The sequence below is a fragment of the Oryctolagus cuniculus genome, chromosome 1 (assembly GCF_051225735.1).
Source record: "Oryctolagus cuniculus isolate XC-2025 breed Fujian yellow rabbit chromosome 1, ASM5122573v1, whole genome shotgun sequence".
NCBI lineage: Eukaryota > Metazoa > Chordata > Mammalia > Lagomorpha > Leporidae > Oryctolagus > Oryctolagus cuniculus.
The window spans coordinates 157,466,705-157,480,046 of record NC_142867.1 but is presented as its reverse complement, the minus strand read 5'-3'; the positions used below and the strand labels follow the sequence as shown (position 1 = coordinate 157,480,046).

At 37.9% G+C, this 13,342-nt stretch overlaps 1 protein-coding gene across 1 annotated transcript in view; it reads left to right on the top strand.

Annotated features, from left to right (window-relative positions):
• TMC1 (transmembrane channel like 1) overlaps positions 1 to 13,342 on the top strand; it is a 197,574-nt gene that overhangs the window by 52,719 nt on the left and 131,513 nt on the right. The window contains exon 3 of the mRNA XM_051858747.3: positions 10,088 to 10,259. Within this exon, the coding sequence (XP_051714707.3) occupies positions 10,088 to 10,259 (172 nt within the window). The remainder of the gene's footprint in view (positions 1 to 10,087; positions 10,260 to 13,342) is intronic.

Sequence of the window (13,342 nt, the reverse complement as noted above, 5' to 3'; positions counted from 1 at the left end):
TTTGATTATAACTTCCTAGTAGTATGTCTTGAAATTTGGTATTTTGATGCTTCTGGCTTTGTTTTTGTTTTATATGATTGCTTTAGCTATTCAGGGCATCCTGAATTTCCGTAGGAATTTCAGCATCTTTTTTTCTATATAACAGAAGAATGTCATTGATATTTTGATTGGTATTGCATTGAATATATAAATGGCTTTCAGTAATATGCACATTCTGATGATATTGATTCTTGTAATCCAAGAACATGGAATATTATTCCATTTATTTATGTTTTCTTTTTTGCTTTCTTTAATGTTTTGTAATTTTCATCATAGAGATCTTTGACATCCTTGGTTAAATTTATTCTAATGTATCTGATTTTTTTGCAGCTATTGTGAATGTGATTGGTCTATTGTCTGTGTATATAAAAGTTATTGATTTTATGTGCTCATTTTATATCCTGCCACATTACCTAACTCTTCTATGAATTTTAATAGTCTATTAATGGAGTCTTTTGGATCTCTTTTATAGAATCCTTTCATCAGAAAATAGGGATAGTTTGACTTCCTCCTCCCAATTTGTATCATTTGATTTCTTTTTCTTGCCTAATGGCTCTGGGTAAAACTTCCAGGACTATAGTCAATAGCATTGGTGAGAGTGGGCATCCTGGTCTAGTTCTGGATCTCAATGGGAATGCTTCCTTCTTTTCTCCATTCAATAGGATGCTGGTTGTGGGTTTGTCATAAATTGCCTTGAATGTCTTGAGGATTGTTCCTTCTAAACCCAATTTGCTTAACGTTTCCACCATGAAATGGTGTTTCATTTTATCAAATGCTTTCTCTGCAGCTATTGAGATATTCATATGATTTTTTTTCTTCACTTTGTTAATATGATGTATCACATTGATTGATTCATGAATGTTGAACCATCATGCATACCTGGGCTATATCCCACTTGGTCCATGTGAATAATCTTTCTGATGTGTTGTTGGAATCAATTGGCTAATATTTTACTGAGGATTTTTGCATCTATGTTTATCAGGGATATTGGTCTAAAGTTCTCTTTCTTTGTTTTGTATTTTTCAGATTTAGGAATTAAGGTAATGCTCGTTTCATAGAAAAAATTTGGGAGGATTCCCACCCTGTCAATTGTTTTGAATATCATGGGAAGAATTAGAGTTAGTTCTTCTTTAAATGTCTGGTAGAATTCAACAGTGAAGGCATCCAGTCATGTGCTTTTCTTTGATGGGAGGGTCTTTATTACTGATTCAATTTTAATGTTAGTTATCAGTCTGTTTAGGTTTTCTGTGTATTCATGACTCAATTTAGGTAAGTTCTATGTGTCCAGGAATCCATCCATTTCTTCTGGGTTTCCACATTTGTTGGCATACAGCTCTGTGTAGAAATTTCTGATGATTCTTCTTATTTCTATGGTATCTGTGGTTACATTTCATTTTTCATCTAGAATTTTATTGATTTGAGCCTTGTCTCTCTCTTTTTCTTCTTTTGGTTAGTTTGGCCAGTGGCATGCCAATTTTGTTTATTATTTTTTTTTCCAAAAAACCAGCTTTTTGTTTCTCTAATTTTTTGTATTGTTTTTGTGTTTTTTTTGGTCTCAATTTTGTTTATTTCTTCTCTAACTTTAATTATTTCTTTTTCTCCTAGTTTTGGATTTGGTTTGCTGTTGATTTTCTAGCTCCTTGAGATGCATTGATAGGTCAATTATTTGGTGAGTTTCCAATTTCTTGATATAGGCATATATAAAGTATAAAGTTTCTTCTTAACACTACTTTTGCTATATCCCATAAGTTTTTTTTATTTATTTTTTGACAGATAGAGTTAGGCAGTGAGAGGGAGAGACAGAGAGAAAGGTCTTCCTTCCGTTGGTTCACTCCCCAAATGGCCATATGGTCAGCACCACGCTGATCCGAAACCAGGAGCCAGATGCTTCCTCCTGGTCTCCCATGCAGGTGCAGGGCCCTCCCAGGCAACAGCAATGAGCTGGAATGGAAGAGGAGCAACTGGTACTAGAACCCGGTGCTCATATGGGATGCTGGCGCTGCAGGCAGAGGATTAACCAAGTGAGCCAAGGCGCTGGCCCCCCTGTAAGTTTTGATATGTTGTATTGTCATCTTCATTTGTTATCAGAATTTTTTTTTTTTATTTCTCTCTTGATTTCTTCAATGACCCACTGTTCATTCAGGAACATTTTGTTCAGTCTCCATATATTTGCATGTGTTCTATCTTTTTGTGTTGTTTATTTCCGACTTCATTCATTCTGATCAGAGAAGCTGCATGGTACAATTTTGATTTTTTTTGAATTTAATAAGACTTGTTTTATGGCCCAGCATATGGTTCATCCTAGAGAAAGTCTATGCATTGATGACAAGAGTGTGTATTCTGCAAGTTGGGGATGAAAAGTTCTGTAAATATCAGGTCCATTTGGTCCATAGTGTCAGTTAGCTCTATTTGTTAATTTTCTGTCTAGTTGATCTGTACATTGATGAAAGTGGGATGTTGAATTTTCTCATTGCAATTTTATTGGAGTCTATGTCTCTATTTAGATCCAATAACATTTCTTTTAAATAGCCAGGTGCCCTGGCATTAGGTGCATATACATTTATTATAATCATATCTTCCTGTTAAATTGATCCCTTAATCATTACATAGTGCCTGCCCTTCTTTGTCTCTTTTCACAGTTTTTATGTTAAAGTCTATTTTGTCTGATATTAGGATAGCTACACTAGCTCTTTCATGGTTTCTGTTAGCATGGAATATCTTTTTCCATCCTTTCACTGTTAGTCTGTGTACATCTTTTTTGGTGAGGTATGTTTCTTATAGGCAGCAAATAAATGGTTTTGTTTTTTAATCCATTCAGCTGGCCTTTATTTGTTAACTGGAGCATTTGGGTCTTTTACATTCAAGGTTGCTATTGATAGGTAATGACTTGGCCCTGCCATTTTTCTATAAATATTCTTATTGTTTACTTTGGATTTCCTTCGTACTTTTCCTGGTAGATTTTCTGTCTTCACATTCTTTCATAATGATGACTCTGTGTTTCTGTGTGCAGCACATTCATGAACATCTTTTTTAAGGCTGTATGAGTGGTGACAAATTTTTTCATGTTCTACTTTTAATGGAAGGTCTTTATTTCACCTGCATTCTTAAATGAGAGCTTTGCAGGGTACAATATTGTAGGTTGACAGTTTTATTTTTTCTCTTAAGTCTTGGACTATGTCTCGCCATTGTCTTCTGTCCTATAGAGTTTCTGATGACAAGGCTGCTGTGAGTCTATTTGGAGATCCTCTGAAAGTAATCTGGCATTTCTCTCATGCACATATCAGAATCTTTTCTTTATGTTTTACTGTGGAGAGTTTGACTACAGTGTATGTATCATTGTGAAGATTTTTCCTGGTCATGTCTTTTAGGAGTTCTATGTGTTTTTTTATTTGGATGCCCCATTCTTTCTCCTAATTAGGAAATTTTTCTGTAATTATTTCACTGAGTTGGCCTTCTAATCAGTTCTCTTTACATACCTTCAGGAGCTCCTATGATCCATATGTTGGGTCATTTAAGAGCATCCTATAACTCTCCAATTCTGTTTTTAATTTTTCTGATTTCTTCTCCTTCTCCTTCTTCTTCCTTTTTGTTTTTTTTCTGACTGAAAAGTTTCCAAAGATTTGTTTTCTATCGGATATTCTTTCTTCTATGTCACCAAAGCTGTTTTTGAGGCTTTCCAGTGTATTTTTTAAAATATTGAATTATTCTTCATTTCTAATATTTCATTTTGATTTCTAATTTTTCATTCATGCTATGTATTAATTTCTTTGCTTCTCATTTCTTCTGAGTAATCACATGATTAATCTTTAGAAATCCATTTCAGGCCTTTCATCAATCTCTTCATCTTCATTCTAATAATGAATTTTGTTCAAGTATGTTCTTTTTGGGGCCTCATATTGTTTTTCTTGTTTCTTGAATTTCTGCTTTATTTTTAGGCATTTGTGTTGATACTTATTAGTTTTTTTTCCTCTGATGGGTTTTATTTTTGAACTATGTGTCTGTGGCATAGTGGAATGTCTGCTCTTTCAGTGAGTATGTGGAGGTGTGTTTTGGGTGTGGTCAGGGAGCTCTGGTCAGTGCTCCGGGTGGGGGTGAGTATCCAGGGTAACACCTAGATTGAGCAGGGTAGATCTCTTCTTGTTAACAGAAGGGGAAGTATATTCATCTCTGTTGGCATTATCTAACCCTCACCTCCTCTCTTCTAAGGTGATCAAGGCTTTGGTGTTAGCCCTCAATGGGTTCAGTACTCATCTGTGATTCCTCATGAACTGTACAAAGAATCTGTGCTGTCCTCTGTGTGAGGACGGATGCTGCTGCAATGACCCATCCCAGGCCTTCTGGAAGCTCTGAGCATGTGGAGCCACACACAGTGATTGCCCAGAGATCCAACTACTCCCTGCACCCTCTCATGCATAACAGAGTTCTCACAATCTCAGCACTCAGAGCTTGCACAGTCACCGTGTGCAGAGGATCCACTCTGCCATGCTTGCTGTCCTGTCCACAGAGAGGCTGAAACTTTCCCAGAGCTAGCTGCACGTGGCTGCTCCACTAGGTGATTTGAGCCCCAGAGCCTGGGAGCTTTGGATATGTTGGTAAGTTAGGGACACCTCACAGTTGTCTCTGGGTGTCCAGCCCCCTGCCAATCTTCACAGCCAGACTTACAGTGAGTGGGGAACACGGGCTTTTCCCTTTGATGACATCAGTGGATCACACACGTGCACAATATCCTCCAGCCATAGCTCTGCTTGTTTCACAATTGTGCTGGGCATGTATGAGTCTCTGTAGCCAGTACTAACATTGGTATGGCTCCTCCCCATTGGTTGATGGGTGCGTGCTCCTCCCCATTGGTTGCACTGGGACTGCTGCAGTGGCCTCTGCTGACTGTCCCCGCCAGTTTCTGGGGGCACACACAAAGGCTACAGCAACTTCTACCTACTTATGTCCAAAAAGGCACCTGCCCTCTCTCAACCTGTTGCTGGGAAGTATGGAGAGAGAGAGGTGTGCCCCTTTTCTTTGTCTCTGGGTGAGCATGTACCCTGTTCTCCTCAGGGCTCTGGGACAGACTCAAAGACAGTGCAGTCCACTCGGCTCTCTCTCCAGCTGTATCACCAGTGGCATGGGCTGCTGCAGTCTAATCTTGCCGTGCTCTCCAAAGCTGGGGCTTTCTCTGGCTCAGGATGCTGGGGACATTTGCGGTGTCCATTCTCACTGCTGAACATCTGCACCTTCCACGCAGATCCGTAGTGTCTCTCCTCCTTCTTCAGAATCTCCACTGCTGTTTTCCCTCCACCTCTCCCCTGAGAATGCAGTTTCCTAACTTTTGTGTTAGTATTTTCCTGTAGTCTAGAGCAGACCGCCCTGTCCTTATTCCACCACCTTGAAATCCACCCTTCATTGTATTAATGTGATGTGTCATGTTACTTAATTTTTGTAGGTTCAAACTACTCTGCATCTCAAAGATAAATCTCACTGGGATGTGGTGTATGATCTTTATAATATATTGCTGAAACTGATTTTCTCATATTTTACTCAGAATTTGTGCATCTATGTTAATCAGGAATATCGGCTAGTAGTTTTCTTTTTTTATACACTGTCTTTGAATGCCTGTGGTATCAAGGCAATGCTAGCTGCATATAATGAGTTTTGAACTGTTCCAAACTTTTCAATTTTATTGATGAATTTGAGGAGAATTACATTAAATCTGTAGTCACTTAGTAGAATTCACCAGTGAAGCCATTAGATGCTGGAGTTTTCTTGTTGAGAATTTCTTGCTTATTGATTTAATCCCCTTATTATATTATAGGTCTGTTCATACTTCCCGTTTATTTCATGATTCATTCTTGGTAGGTTTTGCTTCCAGGAATTTGTCCATTTCTTCAAGTTTATCCAATTTCTTTGTCTTTAGTTATTCATAGTAATTTCAAAGGATCTTTTACTTCTGTAACATCAGTTGTTATGTCTTTCATTTTTTTATTTAGTTGTATCTTCTTATTTTAGCAAAGTTTTTTCAATTTTATTAAACTTCAGAAACAACTCAATTTCATTATTTTTTCTATTGTATTGCTAGTGTCTGTTCCATGTATTTATGCTATGATCTTTGTTATTTCCTTTCTGTTAACTTTGCCTTAGTTTGTTGTTGTTGTTATTGTTGTTGCTTTTAGTTCTGTAATGCGTAAGATTTCATTGGAACTTTTTTCCTTACATAATGTTGGTGTTAATGGTATAAACTTTATGCTTTGCACAGCTTGCTGCATCACATAAGCTTTAGTATGTTTTGTTTCATTTTTTTTCTTTTTATTTATTTATTTATTTTTTATTTATTTTTATTTTTTTGACAGGCAGAGTGGACAGTGAGAGAGAGAGAGACAGAGAGAAAGGTCTTCCTTTGCCGTTGGTTCACCCTCCAATGGCTGCCGCGGCTGGCGCTCTGCAGCCGGCGCACCGCGCTGATCCGAAGGCAGGAGCCAGGTGCTTCTCCTGGTCTCCCATAGGGTGCAGGGCCCAAGCACTTGGGCCATCCTCCACTGCACTCCCTGGCCACAGCAGAGAGCTGGCCTGGAAGAGGGGCAACCGGGACAGAATCCGGCGCCCTACCGGGACTAGAACCCGGTGTGCTGGCGCTGCTAGGTGGAGGATTAGCCTATTGAGCTGCAGTGCCAGCCATGTTTTGTTTCATTTTAATTTGTCATAAGATATTTGTAATTTTTCTTTTGATTTCTTCTTCGTCCCATTAGTTCAGAGTGTGTTAATTTCCACATATTTGTTACTTTTCCAGTTTTTCTTCTATAAATTTCTAGTTTCATCCCTTTGGGAGAAAAAATACTTGAAATGGTATCAATATTTTTTCTAAAGAATCACTTTATTTGTTTGAAAGACAGAACAGTTACAGAGAGTATAGAGACAGAGAGAGAGAGAAAGAGGTCTTCCATTCCACTGGTTCACTCCCCAAATGACCACAACAGCCAGAGCTGAGCTGATTAGAAGCCAGGAGCCAGGAACTTCTTCCAGGTCTCCCTCGTGGGTGCAGGGGCCCAAGGAGATAGGCCATCTTCTACTGCTTTCCCAGGCCATAGCAGAGAGCTGGATCAGAAGAGGAGGAGCTGGGACTTGAACCAGTGTCCGTATGAGATGCCGGTGCTGCTGGCTGGGGCTTTAATCTACTGTGCCACAGCGCCAACCCCTCAGTATTCTTAAATTCATTAAAAATTGTTTTTGGGAGGCTGTCGCTGTGGTGTAGCAGGTTAAGCCACCACCTACAATGCCAATATCCCATATGGGTGCTGGTTTGAGTTCCTGCTGTACCACTTTTGATTCAGCTCCCTGCTAATGTGCCTGGGAAAGCAGCTGAATATGGCCCTAGTGCTTGGGCCCCTGCCACCCATCTGAGAGACCTGGATGGATCTTCAGGCTCGTGGCTTTGGCCTGGCTCAGCCCCAGCAGTTGTGACTACTTGGGAAGTGACCAGCAGGTAGATGGCTCCCCTCTCTGCCTTGCCCTCTCTCTTTTTGTAACTCTGACTTTCAGATAATAGATAAATCTTTAAAATAAGGGTCGTTTTTTTGAATAGCAAAAATAAGTATATTACCAGAAGAAATTACATGTTAGTCCAAAAAATATATATTTATATAATGTATAATATATTATGTCTAGTTGGTCTATAATGTTTAAGTCTTCTGTGTCCATATTTATTTTCTTTCTAGAACTTCCATCCATTACTGAATATAGAGTGTAGAAGTTTCTTGTTGTGACAGTATTGCTGTTTCCCCTACCCTTTAGTTGTTAATATTAACTTTATATATGTGTAAATATATATCAATTTATAAATATATATATTTGGGTGCTCTGGCATTAGATGTATATATATATAATAGTGATGTGTTCTGGTGAATGTGAATTTACCCTTTTATTAGTATATAATGTTCTTTCTTATCTCTTATTATAATTTTTGACTTAAAGTATATTTTATCTGATACAAGTGTAGCTACCCCATTGTGTTAGCATTGTGATGCAACATGTTAAGCCACCATGTGCAATGTCAGCATCCCATATTGGAATGCAAGTTTGAGTCCCAGCTGCTGCACTTCTGATCCAGCTTCCTTCTAATAATGCACCTGGAGAGGCAACAGAGGGGGGCCCAAAGTACTTGGGCCTGCCATACAAGTTGGGGACCATAATGGAGTTCCTGGTTCCTAGATTTGCTCTAGCCCAGGCCAGGCTTTTGCAGCCCTTTGGGGAGTAAACCAGCACATGGAATATCAATCTGTCTATCTTCTCTATGTCTCTCTTTGACCCCCGTCTATCCCCACCTTGCACTTTCAAATAAACAAATGAATGAATCTTTTTAAAAAAATTATAGCCACCCCTTCTATCTTTTGGTTACCATTTGTATGACCTTTTTCTATCCTTTCATTTTTAACCCCAGTGTGCCCTTAAATCCAAAGTGAGTTCATTATAGTTATCATATAGTAAGATTTTGTCCTTTTAAAAAAATCCATTCAAATTCTTTATGATTATTTATTATATATAATAAAATATTGCCATTTTATTCATTGCTTTTTGTCTTGTGGATCTTTTGTATCTCTTTTCCTCGATTTTAAAAATTGTGATATACTTTAATTCCTGCTATGTTTGAAGATAATTTTGACCTTTAACTAATGTAGGATATTAAAGTCTAAAATCATAAGTTAATAGTACTAGAAGTCTGGAATCTTAATTGAATTATTGTGTTTAGGAGGTAGAACCTAATGGGATGTTATTGGGGCATATCCTTGGAAATTAATTCTCTTGAGAGAGTTATTACAAAAGCCTGAGTTTGGGCCCAGCCTCTCTCTCTGCCTCCTAGGACTAGGTGATCTCTCCTTTATCTATATGCCTCCCAGCATTCCCACATCCACCATCTACTGTGGGCCCCTAGCCAGAGCCAAAGTCTGTACAATACCATTTGGTCCTTGAACCTCCCAAACTGTGACCTAATAAACCTCTCTTTACTTCATTTGTAGTTTGTCTCAGGTATTTCATTATAGTGATGAAAATCTGATTAATATAATTTCTCTTTTTTTGTGTGTGTATCTTCTATAGGAATTTATTTCAACTCCATACTATAACTGTACACTTTTAATCCCCCCATATTTTGTGTATTGATGTCTCAATTTATACTTCTTATATCATGCATCTAGTGGCATTTTTCTTAGTTATTTTTAATACTTTGTTTTATTCAGTTTTGTGCTAGAGTTAAAAGTCATTTATATATTACCATTAAAGTACTGCAGTATTTTGTATTGTTTATATATTTACCTTTCTCAGAGCATTTTATACTTTCATGTGCTTTGGTATTGCTGTTTAGCATCCTTTCATTTCAGCTTGGAGAATTTCCTTAAGAATTGCCTTTTGGAAAGACATAGTGGTGTTGAACTCACTCAGTGTTTGCCTGGGAAAGTCTTTATTTCTCCTTCATTTTTTAAAGGACGTGTTTGCTGAGCATGGTGTTCTCAGTTGACAGTTTTTCCTTTTAGTGCTTTGAAAATGTTATCCCATTTTCTTCTGTCCTGTAAAATTTCTGAAGCCAGGATCCCAGAACTCAATCTAGATCTCTCACACACGTAGCAAATGCTAATTGCTTGAGCCATCATCTACTGCCTCTCCAAAGGTGTTAACAGGAAGCTAGATAGGAAGCAGAGCTGCCAGAGCGCAGACTGTCACTCTGATATGGAATGCAGGTGTCATATGTTTCAGCCTAACCTCCTGTGCACAATGCCTGCCCCCATCACCTTCTAGTTAGTGAACACTAGAACTGTAAGAATTCTTAAAATCTGGGTATCTTCATATGCATATATGAATAGATGAATCACAATGAAGATGGAATTCTAGATAAATTTATTTGAATAGTGGGTGATAAAACATATATGTTACAGTTCATCTTATAGTGCTGTGGAGAGAATTGCTGGATTGTGGTCTCAGATGTCTGATGCTGGTTATTTAAACAGGATAAACGTAGTAGTGGGAGGAAGCACTTTTTGATATTGCTCACTGAATCATCAACTTTGTTTAGGTGGAGAGGAAGAGGAGGAGGAAGAAAAACTACCTAGAAGAGAGAGCTTGAGACCAAAAAGGAAACGAAAAAGAGATGTGATCAATGAGGATGATCCAGAACCTGAGCCAGAAGATGAAGAAACAAGGAAGGCAAGAGAGAAAGAGAGGAGGAGGAGGTTGCGGAGAGGAGCGTAAGTTAGATTTGATATAAATGGAAAGTATCTCTTTCAAGCATGTGACACTGAAAGAAGACCACTCCCTTTAAGTACTCATAGGCCTTAAAGTTGGTTATTAAATCCACTTTTGGAATGACAGGCTTAATTTATGCTGTCACTATACCCCACTTAATTAAATGTATTAAATAATTAAAAGATTTTAGTATTTGTTTATTGTCATTGCATTTGAAAGACAGAGAGATAAGGGAAAAAAGACAAAGACAGAAAGAGAGCTGTTAGTCACTGATTGACTCCCAGATGCCTGCAACTATTGAAACTGGGCCAGGCTGAAGCTAGGAGCCTGGAACTCCATCCATGTTTCTCATGTGGGTAGAAGGGACCGAGATAGTTGAGCCATCACCTGTTGCCTCCCATAATGATCATTAGTGGGATGCTAGAATTGGAAGCAGAGCCAGGACTTGAACTCAGATACTCTGATATGGTGTAGAGGCATCCTAAGTGATACCTTAACCATTTTGCCAAATGCCCACTCTTAAAATAGAGTTTAAAAATGAATCTACATTAAAAATAGATTATGATAAAATACTTTATGAAATATCTAAGTTGTCAGAGATCATTAACATTCTTTAATTAATTTGAATATTTTAAAATTATTCCATTAATTATATGGATTGTTATCTAAATTAAGTAGAAAATTCCTAGAGTGAAGCCAAACCTCTATCTTGCAGAACAGGGGTTGGAATGCCATGGATATATCTAGCTCAAGAATTAAGAATGGTTTTTACTGCCCAATGTGTGCATCAGGAGACAAGAAAATAATTTTCTTATCTTTGCTTTCTGAAAATTTATAGATGGTAAGCAAATAGGAATATGGTGCATATAAAACACACCATGTAATAGAAAACCAAGACCCCTTTGGAAAGGATTAAAGAGATCAGCCAGCCTTTTTGCATCCTTGCAAGTAACAGGGCTGTGTGAATCAAAAGAAGATGTAATCTCCAAACACTCCTAGATCTTAAGGTGATGAGGAGCCCTCCAGGTTGTCCTCCTGGGATGGCAGCTCCAGTATTCAATAGCTCTTTTACATTGTTCTTCATAAATAATTATTATTAAATATGGCTGTGCAACAATTTTGTCAGGTAGAGAAGCTTAACATTAATACATAATGGTTCCTCTTAGAATAAAAGAGAAACTCCACCCACATCTGTATGTTTTAGTTTACTTTTTAAAAGTTGTCCTTCTCTTTCTTTGTTCTTTTCTTTCTTCCCAAGCCCTTTCACAGTTTTCTTTGAATACCAACACATCACTTGCTTTACATTTTGACTCTTGTGTTTTTTATTTGTATTACCTTTATAAGTGTCTTATGTATTTTTCTTTCAGAAATAAAATTAAATGCAATTTTAAGTCCCATGAATTATTATGAATATTAGTTTTGCTATTATCTGGTGATATTTCCCATTAGCAAAGTTCATGCTTTCTGAAACTGGTATTTCATTGAGAAAATAGCACCAATCAACATATGCATCTTATACTTTACATTCTAGAATTGTCTGTTTATTTTTATGTATGCCTCAGAAAAATCCTATAAAGATCAGTTGGCAGGAATTCCTCTGCTCTCTTGATCTGCTTAGAGCATTCATGTCAGCTATATTACCTCCAGGAGATAGGGCCTTGTGAGTTAACTGGATCTTGTCCCTGTGGAAAGAATTTATTTGAGGAAGTGAGGGAAGGAGGGAGGAAGAGAGAGAGAGGAGAGCACACGAGAGAGAGATAGGAAGAGAAACAGAGATAAATAATGAGAAATTTCCCATCAGCTGGCTCACCCCACAGATGCCTGCATATCCTTGGACAAGCTCTTGTATTTGTGCCCAAGTACCAGCCTAGCAGAGATGCCTGAGTCTGGTGGGGAGAACTGACACAGGCCTGAGTGCTTGTGACTGTGGGAGGCTTGTGTGCTGGGACTGTGAAAACACTGTGTCTGTGTGGGAGGGCTCACGGTATGGCTGGGAATTTGGACAGTCACTGTGGGAGGCTCTACATGCTCATGGCTCCCTGATTCCTTGGTGAGGGTCATTGCTGTGGAATCTCTACTTACTCCAAGGACTGCACAGATCCTTTGTGTGATTCTTGTGGCAATGCAGATGAGTATTATTCCCACTGGGGCTGGCATACAGGCACTGGTCTCCTTTGAGGAGAGGAGGTGAGCTGAGACTATGCCAACAGAATGGAACAAAAGTACCGTCTCATTTAAAAAAAGAGAGATTTACAATGCTCAACATGGGTGTTATCCTGGATACTCTCCTCACCCTGGAATGCTAAACAGAACTCTCTGGCCATATCCACCACATGCCTTTAGGTATTTACTGAAAAAGTGGATACTCCACTAATCCACAGAGGCATAGTCCAAAGATAAAACCATCACAGGGTAAAAATAAAGAAACCAACAAGTATCTCCACAAATGCCTAATTATAAATGCAGCAGTTCAAGAAATAAGAATATGTACGACAACATGATGCCTCGAAAAGAACACAACACTTCAGTACTAGAATGTGAAGATATAGATTGAAGAAATGCCATAAATGGAATTTAAAAAAAAGACTGTAAGTTTATTTAGAAGTAATCAGAAGCAAATCCATGAACTAATGAAATCCATACATGAGATGAAAGAATATTTCTCCCATGAAATAGAGATCTTAAAGAAAAATCAAAAATAAATCTTGCAAATGAAAAATTCAATACAACAAATAAAATATGCAGTGAAAAGCCTTAACAGAATCGGTGAAGCAGAAGAAATATCCAACTTAGAACACAAATCACAGGAAATTTTACAGTCAGACCAAAACAAAAGCAAGTAATTAGAAAACTAAAAAACACTGTTGGAGATCAGCAGGATACTATCAAATGACCCAACATATGGGTCTTAAGAGTTCCCAAAGATATGGAAAGAAAAAAAGCATTAATAGGCCTTTTTAGTGAAATAATTACAGAAAATTTCCCTAATTTGTAGAAAAAAAGGTACATGCAAGCACTGGAAGCACATAGAACTCCTATTAGTTGTGATCAGAAAATATCTTCACCACAACACACTGCATTCAAA